At 40.2% G+C, this 14473-nt stretch overlaps 1 protein-coding gene across 2 annotated transcripts in view; it reads left to right on the top strand.

Moving 5' to 3' along the window:
* The window catches only part of LOC109423650 (cytotoxic granule associated RNA binding protein TIA1), a 775397-nt gene that overhangs the window by 605928 nt on the left and 154996 nt on the right, over nucleotides 1-14473 (top strand). For both annotated transcript variants that reach the window (XM_029867668.2, XM_029867667.2), the window contains one exon: nucleotides 5515-5590. In XM_029867668.2, the coding sequence (XP_029723528.1) occupies nucleotides 5515-5590 (76 nt within the window). The remainder of the gene's footprint in view (nucleotides 1-5514; nucleotides 5591-14473) is intronic.

Raw genomic sequence — 14473 nt, 5'->3', positions numbered from 1 at the left:
GCTTCTGGGAAGCCCTTCCGGAGGCTTCCGGGAAGCCCTTCCGGAGGCTTCCGGGAAGCCCTTCCGGAGGCTTCCGGGAAGCCCTTCCGGAGGCTTCTGGGAAGCCGTTTCCAGATATCCTCAGTCATCCAAACTGTTCTTGAGTTTAGATCCTTAAGTTCACAGTTGTAACGGTAAGTTCTTTCATTATACAAAGCTATGATTTGTAATCTATCATGTCCAGTATGTCTCCTGAAAGTTTAATAGACGTTATCAGCTCAGTCAGAATATCCTAGGCATCTATGTTCTATCGAGTGGTGGGTTCTATAATTGTATGAGAGTATCCGAGATCTCCCTGGAGTCTAGGTCATCTGTAGTGATCTATTGGAGTATTATGAATGAAATTTAAGCTTGCATTGCCTCTTGCATCCTATTACATTGTCAAGTGGAGAGTTCAGTATCTGGTTGAGGAAAGCCATAAATCCTCCGATAAATTTACTAGCGAGCTTCTGAAGTCCCCTTTAACCACCGTGAAACCTGAACAATCTGAAACGCATTGAAACACCTCTAATACCCCAAATTCACCTGAGACCTTCTGAAGCCCCCCAAAAACTCCCTTGAAACGCCCTGAAACGCCTTGAAATGCCTTGAAACACTTTGAAACGCTTTGACACGCCTCTTAAAACCCCGTGAAATTCTCCTGCGAGCTCATTAAGCCCCTTGAAACCTCCTGAAACGCTCTGAAATGCCTGAGTGGCTCTAGAACTCCCTTAATCCTCTCTGAAACCTCCTGAAATGCCTAGAAACGCATGGAAATGCCTTGAAACATCTTGGAATGCCTCTGAAACCCCCATTAAATCTATGTGACATTCACCTGAGAGCCCCTGAAGCCCCCTTAACCCTTTCAGGACGGTTGGGTCATTTGCACCTCACTGACGTGTTCTACAGCGGCGAGCTAGGTGAAAAAGTCATCCCGAAGGGGTTAAATCCCTCTGAAACCTTCTGAAATGCCTTGGAATGCTTTGGAACGCCTCTGAAACCCCTATAAAACTCCTGTGAAGCTAGCCTGAGAGCCTCCAAAAACACATCCCAAACGTCCAGAAACGCAATGAAGCGCTTTCAAACGTCTCTGAAACACCATCTTGAAGGTCACCTGGGAGCCTATGAAGCTTCCTAAAAGCCCTCTGAAACCTTCTGAAGCGCCTTGAAATGCCTCTGATCCCTCCTCCCTCAAAAGTCCCTTGAAATCCATCTGACCTTACCCCTGACCATCTGAAAGCCATGGCCCGCTCTTTTTTACATCTGCTAGCCATTCGCTCTTCTCAAAATTCTTTACAATCTTGAAACCCATTAAGGTAAGAAACTATATCCATTTAGGAAACTTGGGCAGTCCCGACTCATTACCTAAATGGAGGTTGGGGCGTAGCAAGTTTCCAATCGCAAGTCATTCTTGTTCGCTAGGGTCGTTACCGTTGGTCTCGGTTCGTACAGTTCTGTTGCAGATTTTCCGTCGCAATTCTTGTTGATTGCTGGCTCGCAGAGCCTGACAGCAATTCTTTACTTTCCATGTAAGTTACAGATGGATTTCAGGAGGTCCCAGGGGATTTCGTGAGCTTCATAGAGGGTCATGAGAAGAGTTTTGGAGGTGCTCGAGGGTTTGGGAGTTTCCAGGGTATTTCACGAAGATTTCAGAAAGTGCTTTCAGGATGGTTGGGCTTAATGATTTCAGGCAAGTTTCGTGGGCCCTCAGGAGTGTTGAAGAGGAACTTCAAAAGGTTTTAGGGGAATTCAAAGGGTTAAGTTTCAGGGGTTTCATAAACCTTTCTGAGGGATTACAGGAGGTTCCAGAGTATTTTATGGACTTCAGAGAGCCTCATGATGCTTCATGTGGGTAGTAGAGATGTTTTAGAAGATTTTTGGAGGGTTCAGGCGGTTTCAGGAAGTTCCATGAGGTAACATTTGGCTTTCATGATTTCTGGAAGATTCTCGGAGGGTCATGATCATTAATGGGATTTCACGGAGAATATGAAGAGTTTCGAGGAATTTCAGCGGTGCTTCATGCGGATTCCAGGTGGGTTTCAGGATATTTCGAGGAGCTTCAAGGGGTCTTGGGAGCTTTCAGCGGGTTTCTGAGGTGTTTCAGGAGCGCTTCAAAGATGTCCTGGAAAAATTCAAAGGCATTCGGGAGTTTCCCCTGAAACTACTTCGAAATTCACTAATAATTCACTCTTCTTTTAGTGAAGGTTGAAAGTAGAAAGCAGAAAGTGGAGTGAGAAATGAAGAGTGAGAAGCTGGAGTATGCCGTGAAGGACAACTACTGACGGTTGAAAAGTGTGGAGGGTGAGGAGTGAGAAGCGAGCAGTGTAGAGTGATAAGTAAATCGTTTGAAGTGAGTAGTCAGGAGTGATTTGTGATCAATGAGGGTGATGGGTGAGACGTAAAGTGTGTGAAGCAGTGAAAAGTTAAAAGTGAGTAGTAGGAGTGTGCAGTAATTTATGGGCATTGAACAGCGAAGATTGAGGAGTGAGAAGTGAGCAGTGTCAAGTGGGGAGGAGGAAGTGAGAAATGAGGAATGAGCAGTGAAAATAATGCGTGAGAGATAAGCAGCATAAGTGAGGAGGTAGTGAAAGTAAGCTCCAAGGTGTAAAGAGTAAGGAATGAGAAATAATAAGTGAAGAGTGAGTGTTATGGAGAAAAGTTTAAGAAATGTGAACTGAATTTGTGAGAAGTGAATTGTGAGGTATTGAAGAGTGAGTAATGAGAAAGCAACAATAAAATTGAGGCGTTATGAGTAAGTGAGGAGAAGAACTGATAAATAAATACTTTGGAATGAGTAATGTGGAGTGTGTATTAGTGAGTAGGGAAAAATGGATTGGCTTCTGGTAATGAGAAGTTAGCAGTGAGACGTTTAGAATGAATAGTTGGAGTAAGCAGTAATGAATGAGCATTGAATAGTGAAGATTGTGGAGTGAGAAGGGGGCAATGACGTGTGAGAAGAGGGATGTGAGTAGTGAAGAATGAGCAGTGAAAGTAAGGCGAGGGAAGTAAGCAGTCTATAGTGAGGAGTTAGGAATGCGAAGCAGTTAGAAGTCAGTATTGAAAGTAAGCACAAAGGAGTAAAGAGTGAGGAATGAGATGAGATAAGTGAAGAGAGATCAATGAACGGTATGAAGAAAACTGTTCAAAAACAGTTCTAAAATAGTGAGAAGTAAATAAGCAGGAATAGGGAATGGGAATAGGGAGTAGGGAATGAGACAGGATAAAAAAATGAGGGAATGAGAAAGAGTGAGAAGTAAGACTGAAGAGTGAGAATCATTTAAGAGGGAAAAATGTCCTGGTTTCTTTTCTAGTCTAATTTTGATGTGCTCTTATTCTGCTCCATTACAATCTGTTGTCAGCACACTGTTGCTAAATATAGTCCTGATCCTGGCACGATCAAGTTATTAGTTCTGGTTTTGTTTTGTCTAATTATGATCTTACTGAGTCTACTACTGAATTTTTTATAGACCATTTTCTTACAAGTCCTAGTTTACCTCTGTTCAGATCTGATATTTTCTAGATTCTGGTATTGTTTGGTAACTTTGGTCCCCTCATTCTTAAATATTGCACACCATTTGAACAGAACTTCTACCATTTGAAAGAAATCGATTGCCAAATAGATTTCTGTGCCATCTCTATCAAAAACAACGTAAGAAAGAAGGATTTATATATGTCCCAAAATCGTGCAGCCCAAATTTCCACCAGCTGGCAAAAATTAAAGCCAATCACCTTTTCCTCTAATAGAAGCCAATCAACGTCCACCCCGTACCATCTTCCTGACCATATCATGCATGACTCGTCTAATCGTTTACCCAATCCTGCCCAACCCCCGAAATGTAACCTCCGATGCTGACCTGCTGAAAAATCTTCCATCTTCACTTTGGCCCGTTCCATTTGAAAACTATCGCCTTGGGAATATATTTATTTAAGTTTTTCTTCCCAGCCACTCCCGGAGATGCTCGCTATCTCGAGCGCAGCAGCAGCAGCAGCCGTTTTCTTTCGCAAATACCCACAAATACAAACACACACACCGATCGACTAAGCGACGAATGACTCCGGTCGATGCTGGTGCAGCTCTATTTTACAACCGACCTCCATCTCCCCACCTCCATTTCCACTATCCAGAATGACCCCGTTAGCCTCTCTGATGGTTCAACTCCTTCAGGAGCGCTTTGTCATCGTTTCGGGTGTTGTTCCTCCACGGAGCCACCAACAACGACCAGGACCATAAGGAGGAAACTCTTCTGCTGTCTCGGTTTCGGTCTCCGTCTCTGTCGCCGTTGACTCGAACCGAGCTCGAAAGCTTCTTTTTTATTACACTCTCCGTTCTGGAAACAATTGAATTACACTCAGCTTATAAATGGGGGTGTTCCTGGCGCCTCCGGATGGTTTGTCTCGACTTGAACCCATTTAGCATTGGGTTGCAGATTTTTTTTTGTTTTTAGTTCGCCCCGTCTTCCATCTCGGCCGGCAATGTGCTACACGAGCAAATAAAGAAAACGTTCAGCGCACAACATGATAAATGGATCTGTTTAAAGATTTAACGAGTGCTTTGGCTAATAGTTTTCCATTTCTGTTTATTGAATTATCATTAGCCGTGGCGTAGGTTTTCGCCCACTTGCATTTCTGTTTGATAAAACGAGTTTTTTTTTTTTCTTTTTTTTTTCGTTGATTTCGTTTGGTTGTTCATTTCATTGTTCTCTACTGTTTTTCATTTCTAAGTCAGTTTTCTGTTTGACTATTTGTTCACTTTATGTAAATGTATTATGCATCTTACAACTTCATTTTTTGTCATTTTTTATTATTGTTTAATACTTTTTATTTTCTGTCGACATTGGAATAAAACGAAATCGATTCGACAATTTTTCAACTCAAAACTAGTTTCATCATAATCCAGCTAAGTTAAAACAAGTAAATAAGTCTTCAACAGAAGTGACACGGCGGAAGAAAAACTGTGCGGTAAAATTATTCCACCCGAAGCGCGCCGCCTGAAAGGGAAATAAATTTTAAGTGCGAATGTGAATGGAAAAAGTTGCTTTTATTGGCTCTCGCTCCAGTCGGTTTCGAGTGGCGAAAAGTTGGGAAAGTGTTCCATGCAAAGTCGAGCACAGTTTGAAGTAGAGTGGTGGAAAAAGCGTTTTGCCGCTACACTTATCTCAGGGTTATGGTTTATGCAAATGGAGCCCGGGAAATTCCAGCATAAACGCACGGAAAATTGGCTTCACTGTAGGAAATTATTGACGAAATAGCGCTCGCTCAAGAAAAAGTCAACTTGTTGGCAAAACGTGTCGCTCCGGATTAAAATAAATCCCGATTCAGCTCCAGAGACGTGTTGGCATTCGACACGCTGCTACTAGAGTCGGATCTCAAATCACCGTTCACGGAGTGCCAATACCTACATACCTGTCTTTGCCAATTTTCCATCATATAAGAACGCGACCGAGACCAGGACAGAACAGATCCTTCTCACATTTTTTTTTCTTCCTCTATTTGCAGAGATTGCCGCGTGGTCCGGGATCCACAGACGCTGAAATCCAAAGGCTACGGCTTTGTGTCGTTCGTGAAGAAATCGGTAAGTGGTCTTTGTAGGGGAGAGTGGGCGCAAAGCGATACTTTAAGTTTGAGAGCTTAAACCCTAGTTCCGAATAAAAAAGAAAAAAAATAAATTTAAAAATATTTTTTTTTTCAAAAAATGCATTAATTCTTTCTAAATTATGTTTCAGCTTGTAAAAGCTTCTGTAAAGGAGGGTGAGGCAAAAAAAAATTTCCTAATTTTGGGACCCGGTAACATAGTGTAAAATTAAAAAAATATATATAAAAAAATATAATAAAAAAAAACAAAAATAGTATGTTTAAAAAAAATAAAGTTTCCTGAATTATTTGTCAACTCGTAAGAGATTGTTTGTAAGACAGTTGGGCAAAAAGTGATTCTTGAAGTTAAGGATCTGAAACCCAAGTCAAAAGTTGCCTAATAATGTTAAATCAAGAAATGAAAAAAAATATAAAAATGAGTAATTTTCTGATAAAAAAAAACATTTGTTTTTTAAGTAATTTGCTAAGTATGTCTGTCAGGTATTAAAAAAAAATCAGGAATGCTTTGACAACCTTCCAGGTGTTGTTCCTCCTTGGAGCCACCATCAATGTAAAGTGCCATATAACTAAACTAATACAATAAAAAAAATAAAAATAATAATGGAGCTTTTTTTATATGACATGGAATTTTCTTAAATCATTTGTGAACTTGTCAATCTTAAAATCCAAATACGTTAGTTCGAAGCAAAAAAACTGCCGTTAAATGTACTGTATGATGCATACATGACAGCGTTGGTGTCGATGCTGTTAGATGACGATCAAAGGCACATCAGAAGCAATGGGAAATTCGACGCCAATTCTCCCTATTTCTGGTCACACATTTCCTCATACCTTCCGTCTGGATTCGGCCGGAATCAACGATATGATAGGAAAATAAAACCACTTTCCGACATAGAACTCCCACGCACTCGATCATCGGATTCCCACACACACACATCACAGCCTCTAAGCTAGCTGCCCCCATGGCACAACCCGAATGAAACCTCCAGTGAGGGAATGCCTCATCACTATCTAGGGGCTCCGGAATCAAATTACACACGAAATTCTCCATCAGATTGATACAGTCCGAGGGTGCTGGTAGTGCCCAGCGCATAGCCGAAACGGAATCATAAGCACATAACACTTTTCCCGGCCGTTGTGTGGAATCGGAACAGACAAACGATTGTTTCGATCGGTGCCCAGGGGTGGGGTGAACGGGTGGCCACGACATCATCAGTATCGGATCAGTTCGCACGGAAGCTACGATTTTCTTTTGAAAGTGATTCTCTGTGATTTGGTGTCCGGTTATACTGGTCGTTGTTTGGCCGTTGTTTTCAGTTAAGATTACAAGCCAGAAATGAATGCTTATTTCGTTTTATCGAAGTTTTCTACGAACATCTATGAAACGCCTAGATAATTTCTACTCTTTCTCCTGAGAAGTAAATATTTCAAACAAAATACCGAATTTTATTGATTTTCGTTATAAAAAATAGTTCAGAATAAAAAAAATAATATTTTTCCTTTTTTTCTTTTGCTGAAGAAATAACAACATTGCACATATTTTTCTCCATTTTTTTATTTGTGTCTCAATCAAACAGCTTAAACAAAACAGCTCAAAAGTGATAGTGAAGAGTTTTTTGTCATTATGTTTTCATTATCAACTCAGTCGATTTTTTTTTTGTATTTTGACAAGAGAAAAACATAAAATGGCTTTAAATCTTGCGGCACTAGAAAACTGTTCCGTTTTCGAAACATCCACTGTAAAAAGTAGAGAAACTGTTTGAACTTTGAGACTATGAATAAATTTTTCTCACCATCCTTGATTCAAAAAGTTCCATTTTAGTTTTTCTTTTTTTATTTTACCATATATTTTTTTTTACAAGCTGAATTGTCATTTGTCTTTATGAACGTATATGTGATCTTTCTCGACAAAATCAGATAACTTTCCAGACGCCATCAATTAAAGCTGGCACTATCAGGCATTGCGTCAGTCCTAATGATTCGGAAAAATTGCATTGATAAACCATGGAGAATTTCAGAAAAATAAAATAAACTTCCACCCACTCACCCTCATTCCCAGTATATTCACATTCCGTAACTGACCCTCATTAGTACTGGATTGTGGTCAAACATGGACCAGGGACATTTTGCGGTCCATTCGACAGCCCCACTCCTCTCTGTTTTTCACCATTTTCCCTCCACTGACTGACCCAAGTGTCACCATTGAACCCGGGCATCGGAACACGCACGGCAGCGTTGACCGTAGTTCGTTGGCTCGCAGGCCCCAGTAGTTGAGTTTAATTAATTTTCCTCCCATTGTTTACTTCTGTGTCTATCTGGAACTGATGATGGTGGCCGGCCGAACCCCGAAACGAACACACCACGGGTCCGGCCGCTTAACGATTTCGCGCTGGGTGGTGTTTATTTTCGTTTTGGGCGATGGTATGTCCCCAAGCCGGACAGTCAGCATCGATCGGATCCAGGGGCAGTTGGCGTCGTTACAGGGACTCGATTTCGTATTGGAACAGGGCTACTAAAAGGAAGCCTCCGGAGGGGCTTCCCAGAAGCCTCCGGAATAGTTTCCCAGAAGCCTCCCGAAGGGCTTCCCTGAAGCTTCTGGACGAAGCTTTCAGAAGCCTCTGGAAGGGGCTTCCCAGAAGCCTCCGGAAGGGCTTTCCAGAAGCCTCCGGAAGGGCTTCCCAGAAGCCTCCAGAAGGACTTACCAGAAGCATCCGAAGGGGCTTTCCAGAGGTATCCGGAGAGGCTTTCCGAAAGCTTCCGGAGGGGCTTACCAGAAGCCTAGAAAAGCTTCCAAGAAGCTACTGGAAGAGCTTCCCAGAAGATACTGGAAGAACTTCCCAGAGGGTACTGAAAGAGCTTCCCAGAAGCTACTAGAAGAGCTTCCATAAAGATACTAGAAGAGCTTCCATAAAGATACTAGAAGAGCTTCCCAGAAGCTATTGAAAGAGCTTCCCAAAAGCTACTGGAAGAGCTTCCCAGAACCTACTGGAAGAGCTTCCCAGAAGCTACTGAAAAAGCTTCCCAGAAGCTACTGAAAGAGCTTCCCAGAAACTACTGGAAGAGCTTCCCAGAAGCTACTGGAAGAGCTTCCCAGAGGGTACTGGAAGTGCTTCACAAAAGATACTGGAAAAGCTTCCCAGGAGCTACTAGAAAAGCTTCCCAGAAGCTACTGGAAGAGCTTTCCAGAATCCACTGGAAGAGCTTCCCAGAAGCTACTGGAAGAGCTTCCTAGAAGCTACTGGAAGAGCTTCCTAGAAGCTACTGGAAGAGCTTCCCAGAAGCTACTGGAAGGGTTTCCCAGAAGCTACTGGAAGAGCTTCCCAGAAGCTACTGGAAGAGCTTCCCAGAAGCTACTGGAAGAGCTTCCAAAAGCTACTGGAAGAGCTTCCCAGAAGTTACTAGAAGAGCTTCCCAGAAGCTACTGCAAGAGCTTCCCAGAAGCTACTGAAAGAGCTTTCCAGAAGCTACTGGAAGAGCTTCCCAGAAGCTACTGGAAGAGCTTCCCAGAAGCTACTGAAAGAGCTTCCCAGAAGCTACTGGAAGAGCTTCCCAGAAACTACTGGAAGAGCTTCCCAGAAGCTACTGGAAGAGCTTCCCAGAAGCTACTGGAAGAGCTTCCCAGAAGCTACTGGAAAAGCTTCCCAGAAGCTGCTGCAAGAGCTTCCCAGAAGCTGCTGAAAGAGCTGCCCAGAAGCTACTGGAGAAGCGACCCGAAATCTTTCGTAAGAGCTTCCCAAAAACTTCCGGAACAAATTTTCTGGTGCATTTGAGATAGCCTCCCAGATATTCTTTGAAAAGCTTTCGGAAGTGTTTCTTGGAGAGTTTTGACAAACATTCCAGAAGCATTTGCATGAGATATTTCGAAGTTTCTGATGGAGCATTTCCAAAGTTTGTGAACGAGCTATCTCGAAGCTTTAGAGCCTTTCAAAGGTCTTGCAGAAGCTTTCGAAAACCTCTTAAGCTTCTTATTCGAAGTTCCATTAAAAGCTTCTGGAAATCTCCTCCAGAAGGACTTGAAAACTTCCTTCAAAAGCTTCTGAGAAGTTACAGCCTACTAGGAGACTACTTCAGATGCATCTGGGTCGCCTTTATAAAGCTCTTCTACAAGTTTCAGAACCTTCTAGAAAGCTATCTCAACATCATTTGAGAGCCTTCTCCGATGCTTCAGAAAAGTAATTACCAAGCTTCTGTAAATCAATTTATCAGCTTCTTAAAAGCACTTCAATTCTTTCAAAAGCTTCAGAAAAGCTCTCAGATACTTCTGAGAATCAGGATTTTTCTTCTTCTTTCAGAAGCTTTGAAAACATATTTATGAAGCACTCGGGAAGTTTTTCTAAATTCTTCTCTGAAGCCCTTCTAGAAACTTTTCAAAGCTTTCATGAGCTTGTTGGATACTCTTAAGTTTTTTGTTATCTGTTTTAAAGAGATTGTTATCACTGGGCTAGTTTATTTCGGGATCCATGTTTTACTTCCTTTCTGAAGAAAGCACTTACATTTTGTGAGGTTTTCGTGAGTGGGATTTGATCCCAGGTTCTCGACGTGATGGTCACAGGCTTTAACTATAACAGGTCCGCTCCACAAATAGTCTTTAGATTCTGGCGAGATCCTTCAGGGGCTTTTAAAAGTATGATTCAAAACTCCTTTAGACACTTCTGCAACAAAACTACTTCAGACATTTCTGAGTAGCTCTTTCAGAAGCATTTAAAAAGCTCTTTTAGAAGTTGAAAAAAAAACCTTTGAGAAGCATATTAATAGCATTTTTATCGCTATCGCAAACTCTTCTATAAGCTGAAAAACTCTTTCAGAAGCTGCTGGGAAACTTTTCCTTCTCCTGCTGTTCAACATTTTTCGGAGAGCTCTTCTAGTTTTGGGACAGTCCTGCCAAGAGTATCCGGAAACCCATTTTGAAAGCTTCTTGGAAGCTCTTTTAAGAGCTTTTTGGAAGCTCATTGGAGGCTATTTCAGAGGCTCTGTTATTATGTTTCAGAAGCTTCTAGAAATCTGTTCTAGAAGCTTCTGAAATGTTTTTTATGAGCTTCTGTAATGCTTTTTCGAAAACTTCTTGGAAAGTCTTCAGACTCTAGTTTAATTTAAAAACACTTCACTAATACTTTACTTTTGCAAAAGAAAATAAAAAATGAATAACTCTTTTAAAGAAAAACTAGAAAGGACGAGCAAATTCCTTTTAATTCTACTACTGTGCTTATCTTCGGACAGATAGGCCTATTTCGTCTGTGACTTACAGACTTCTTCAGTGTCAAGTGCTCGACTTGAGTGTCGAGCACTTGACACTGAAGAAGTCTGTAAGTCACAGACGAAATAGGCCTATCTGTCCGAAGATAAGCACAGTAGTAGAATTAAAAGGAATTTGCTCGTCCTTTCTAGTTTTTCTTTAAAAGAGTTATTCATTTTTTATTTTCTTTTGCAAAAGTAAAGTATTAGTGAAGTGTTTTTAAATTAAACTAGAGTCTGAAGTAACAAGTTCTACTAAAAGCTCTAAAGTAATAGTAAAGCTTGGAAAGTCGTCGAGAAGATTTTGAAAAGCTTTTTTGAAAAAGTGTCAAAGTGCTTTTGAGGAGCTTTTCGGAACTTTTTGGAAGCGTTTTCATAAGCTTATTTGAAAGCTTCTTAAAAGCTCTTTTACCTTGTTCCTTCAATAGCGCTGTCGGCTACCACCAGCAGTCCCCCACTGATGTTCTGTATAACAGGTGAACTTTATTCAACGTCCCAGCCAACACGAAGTCGTATATGATGTAGAATAGGATGCCAAAGTGGAGGCCATAATGCATCCATTTAACCGCGGATATCGCCTCTACTTTAGCATCATATTCAACAGTATATGCGTTGGCTGGGGTGATGTACAAAATATCACAGCGCAATGTTATCATTTGGCGACTTCTAGAGGGCTAAGCAACTTTCAAAAAGCTCCAACATAACAGTTTCAGAAGCTGTTTTAGAAACTTGTGGCAACGCCTTCCCCAAGCTTCTGCAAAAGTGTTTCCAAAGCTTTTGAAAGACTCTGCCAGAATTGTCTGAAAATCTCTACCAGTAGCTTCAGGAAAGCTCCTTCAGCTACTTCTGAGAAGCTCATTCAACAACTACTGAAGAGATGCTTAAAAATCTCTAGAAAGCTTTTCGAAGTTCATGTTGAAAGTCCTTCAAGTGACTTCTGAGAAAGTTTTTTTCGGGCACTTATTGAATGTTCTTATAAAGGCTTGTGAAGAACTCTCCAGGAATCAACTGGAAAGCTCTTTCCGAGGCTTTCAAAAGCTGTCTAAAATGCTTTTGGAAAGCTCTTTTATTATATTTTTGGTTTGCTCTTGTGGATTGTTCTCAAAAGCTCTCTCAAAATCTTCCAGGAAACTCTCTCAGGAACTTTTAGAATGCTCTTTTCCAAAATTCTGGAAAACAGTATACGATGCTTCTTTGAAACGCTTCCCGAAAATTCTTGTTGGTTTTATTGAAAGCTTCTGACAAACTTTTTCAATGGTTTCACAAAAACTTCTTCACGTGTTTTGGCTGTTCTCCTGCAGACGTTTCTGTAAAGTCATTTACGCTTTAAAAGGCTTATAGAAAGCTCATTTCATAAGCTTTTCAATTCAGCATTCATATACTGAATTTCAAAGTTCCTAGTAAACTATTTCAGAAGCTTCTGGGAAACTTTTCTTAGAGTTTCTTGCAAGTACATTCATAAGCATTTGTTAGAATATTTCAGAACCTCCTGCAAAACCACTTTAAGTTACTTAAAAGCTCTTCCAGGGATTTCTTTGAGGTCTAACAATTGCTCTTTGAATGGCTTTTCAAAAGCCACTGGAAAAAATCAGACAATTGTTTTTTTTAGTAGCTCTAATAGAATTTTTTTACACTTCTGGGAAACTTCTTAAAAGCTTCTGAAAGGCTTGTCCAGCTTATATAACAGCTTGTTGAAAGCATTTTGAATTATGTTTGCATCATTTTTTTTCTGAAACTGCCTAAGAAACTACCGTAAAGCTCTTACAGAAGCTTTTGAAAATCTTTTTTCAAAACACCATAAAGCTCTTTAACATGCCTATACCTTCCCAAGGAAGCCTTCCCACACTTGAACCCTTCAACGCGCACGCCGTTGTAAAAAGTACAACACTACCAAAAAATCCTCGCCCGTCGTATACAGCGCGAGCGCGGTGCAGTTTCAGCTGCTTGATGGCGTCTTGAAAGGTTAAAGAACTTTCAAGTGGTTTTCAAAAACTGTTCCAGAACTTTTTTTAGAAGCTCTACAGAAGCTTCAAGAAAGTTCTTTTTAGAACTACTGCACAGCTGTTTTGGCATCCTCGGGGAAGCTTTGTTTCGGCAAACTGTGAAGCTGGATAAAAAGCTTCTAAAAAGTTTTTTTTTCGTCTACTACTTTGAATCACTTGTAAAGGCTTCACGAAAGCTCTTTCTTTTCTTTTTTTAGGGATTTCTTTAAGGTCTAACAATTTATCTTTGAATCTGAAGCTTTTTCAAAAGCCACTGGAAAAAATCAGACAATTAGACAATACGAGTATTTTTAAGAATCTCTAATAGAACTTTTTTACACTTCTGGGGAAACTTCTTAAAAGCTTCTGGAAAGTTCTTTCAGAGCTACTGAGAGGCTTGTCCAGCTTATATAGCAGCTTCTTGAAAGCATTTTGATTTTTTTTAAATATTTTTTTTCTTAAACTGCCCAAGAAACTACCGTAAAGCTCTTACAGAAGATTTTGAAATTTTTTTTTCAGGGCATTATAAAGCTCTTTAGCATGCCTATACTTTCCCAAGGAAGACTTTCAATAGACTACTTTGAAGAACTTTCAAGTGGTTCTCAAAAACTGTTTCAGAAAATTTTAAAAAGCTCTACAAAAGCTTCAAGAAAGCTTTTTTCTGAACTACTGTACAGCTGTTTTGGCATCTTCGGGGAAGCTTTGTTTCGGCAGACTGTGAAGCTGTATAAGAAATTTTCTAAAAAGTTTTTTTTTCATATACTTCTTTGAATCACTTGTAGAGGCTTCACGAAAGCTCTTTATACTTCTTTGAATCTCTTGTGGAGGCTTCACAAAAACTCTTTAAAATGCAGAAGCATTTGTTAGACTATTTCAAAACCTCCTACAAACCACTTTCAGTTACTTAAAAGCTCTTCCAGGAATTTCTTTGAGGTCTAACAATTGGTCTTTGAATCTGAAGCTTTTTCAAAAGCCACTGGAAAAAAAATCAGACAATTGTTAAGTTTTTTTTTTTTCAGAAGCTCTAATAGAACTTTTTTACACTTCTGGGAAAACTTCTTAAAAGCTTCTGGAAAGTTCTCTCAGAGCTTCTGAAAGGCTTGTCCAGCTTATATAACAGCTTCTTGAAAGCATTTTGAATTATGTTTAAATCATTTTTTCCTGAAACTACCTACAAAACTACCATAAAGCACTTACAAAAGCTTTTGAAAATCTTTTTTTCAGAACACCATGAAGCTCTTTAACATGCCTATACCTTCTCAAGGCCCTTTTAATAGACTGCTTCAAAGAACTTTTAAGTGGTTCTCAAAAACTGTATCAGAAAATTTTAAAATCTCTACAGAAGCTTCATGAAAGCTTTTTTTAGAACTACTGTACAGCTATTTTGGCATCTTCGGAGAAGCTTTGTTTCTCCAGACTGTGAAGCTGTATAAGAAGCTTCTAAAAAGTTTTTTTTTCTTATACTTCTTTGAATCACTTGTAAAGGCTGCACGAAAGCTCTTTAAAATGCTTCTGAAAAGCTGTTTTTATGGTTTCTGAGAATCTCTTTCACCAGATTTTGGATTATTTTTCAACTTGTAAGTGTCTTTGTGAACTACCTCTCTGTACGAACATCAAATTCAATTGCTATATGCCTGGACACCGCATTC

Source organism: Aedes albopictus, chromosome 1 (genome assembly GCF_035046485.1).
Source record: "Aedes albopictus strain Foshan chromosome 1, AalbF5, whole genome shotgun sequence".
Lineage (NCBI taxonomy): Eukaryota > Metazoa > Arthropoda > Insecta > Diptera > Culicidae > Aedes > Aedes albopictus.
The sequence above is the reverse complement of the archived record's forward strand: the minus strand, read 5'-3'. Positions and strand labels throughout refer to the sequence as shown.